Below are 1,728 nucleotides of genomic sequence, written 5' to 3'. Positions count from 1 at the left end.
CACACTAGTCATACTAAATGATAGCTAAGATATGTCTCTAAAAAAATGTTTTTTAAACAAGTGAATTTGTGTTGGTGTACACAAACTCCTTAATAACACCTGAATTCTACCTAAGATACCATACTACCTAAAATCAACCAAAAATCAACGTGTAATATACGTAGCTTTCTAGCTGGGTAGCCACACATAAGTCTTTTGCATCACAAAACTCAAGCAGTCGCCTTCTATCGCGATTCTATTCTCCCACGCCAAACCTTCCATGGACACCTTCAAAGCCATCAACTTGTTTTCCAACGTGCCCATTAAAGTCCCCAAGACCCAATACGATTTTCTGATCACTTCTTGTGCTCCATTCATGGGCTATTTCGTCATAAAATCTTGTTTTGTTTCCAACGGATCTTCTACTTTTTGTCGCATAAGCACAGATTACTCTTATCATTGTATGCTCGACCACTAGCACTATCACCATGATTCTGTCACTCTGTCTACGAATTTCAACAACATTTTCACACAGCTCTTCTTTCACCAAAATCCCAACTCCTCCGATCCCAATATCATTGCCCGACCACCACAGCTTGTATCTCCTTCCTTTTACACCCAAAAACCTGACTCCTTTGTTCCTCCATCGGACTTCCTGTAAACAGCAAACATCTACCTTCCTCATTCTCCACCAAGAGATTCTTCGCACCTCCTGCCCATTTAAGGGCTGTCTGTGACTGGGAAGCATTTCTTTTATTAACACCTTTCATTAGGATTTTTTGGTGCATTTTTTTCTACAGTGAGCATGCCCTTGCTTACCTTCAACCTCCATTTAAAGACCGGAGTGGTCTTGATGATCGGATGCACGACAACTAACGAATTTGGCCAACCCGGTTTTGACTTAAGTTTTCCTTCTTGAAAGATGTTGCCATTGTAGCTTTTGTAGCATGTAGGCTAGCTATCCTCCGCCTACGTCGCCAACCTTCTTGGCATGGGCATCAATGTAGAAGTGAGGGCCAGAACTATCAGCGGGAAGTGTTCCGGTGCCAACAGGCCCAGACCTGGGGTAAGGTGCTACCTCTCCTTTTGACATCGAGGATGCAGTTTAATGTCATACCCAGGACAAATATATTTTTAATCTCTGACGAACACAGCTTTTATTGCAGCTTCATATTTTTATTTTATTTTTCAGTTATAGCTGAAAAAGAGAATAGTACAGCTGCATTCAGTTTAGCGGTAAGTTGTAATTAAAATAAAATTACCTGTCCCAATGTTTTTGAAATAGTCAGAGGGTTGGTTGATCTGAATCTTTATCTTCGGATTGACAAAGCCTAGGATACTCGAGGTAGTTTCGCTTACTTGTAGAGAATTTGAACCACTGACGCAGAGGCGGTTACCACGATTGACAGTTACCATTGATTGACAGTTATTGACATTAGTTGACATTTCATTGTAAACATACCTTTCGAAGTGATTCATGCATTTTAAAGACAAGTATTAAATTTTGATTTGTGTCTAACTGAGTATGCATTTGGTGACTTTGTAAAATCTATTTTTGTTCATTTTGTGACAAACCAAATATCCTTTCGACTGTAACCAAAGCTTGGCAATTTTTGAAACTATTTTGTATTTACGTAAGACGTCGAAATTTTTTCTACAAACTTATAAAATGTTTTTGGCAAAAGGGAAGCAACATCATCACAACAAAAATGAGTGGTTGGGCTGGAAATGCATGTATGTCATATTGGA

General features: G+C 39.2%; 1 protein-coding gene across 1 annotated transcript; it reads right to left on the bottom strand.

Moving 5' to 3' along the window:
• Positions 1-235: 235 nt before the first annotated feature.
• On the bottom strand, positions 236-1,072 carry LOC145773765 (uncharacterized). The gene is made up of 2 exons (XM_082584895.1): positions 962-1,072; positions 236-634 (listed from the first exon to the last, which is right to left on the bottom strand). The coding sequence occupies exons 1-2, from the start codon at positions 1,070-1,072 to the stop codon at positions 236-238; spliced, it is 510 nt and encodes a 169-aa protein (XP_082441021.1).
• Positions 1,073-1,728: the final 656 nt, after the last annotated feature.

This window comes from Aplidium turbinatum, chromosome 7, assembly GCF_918807975.1.
Source record: "Aplidium turbinatum chromosome 7, kaAplTurb1.1, whole genome shotgun sequence".
In the NCBI taxonomy this organism is placed as follows: Eukaryota; Metazoa; Chordata; class Ascidiacea; order Aplousobranchia; family Polyclinidae; genus Aplidium; species Aplidium turbinatum.
The sequence above is the reverse complement of the archived record's forward strand: the minus strand, read 5'-3'. Positions and strand labels throughout refer to the sequence as shown.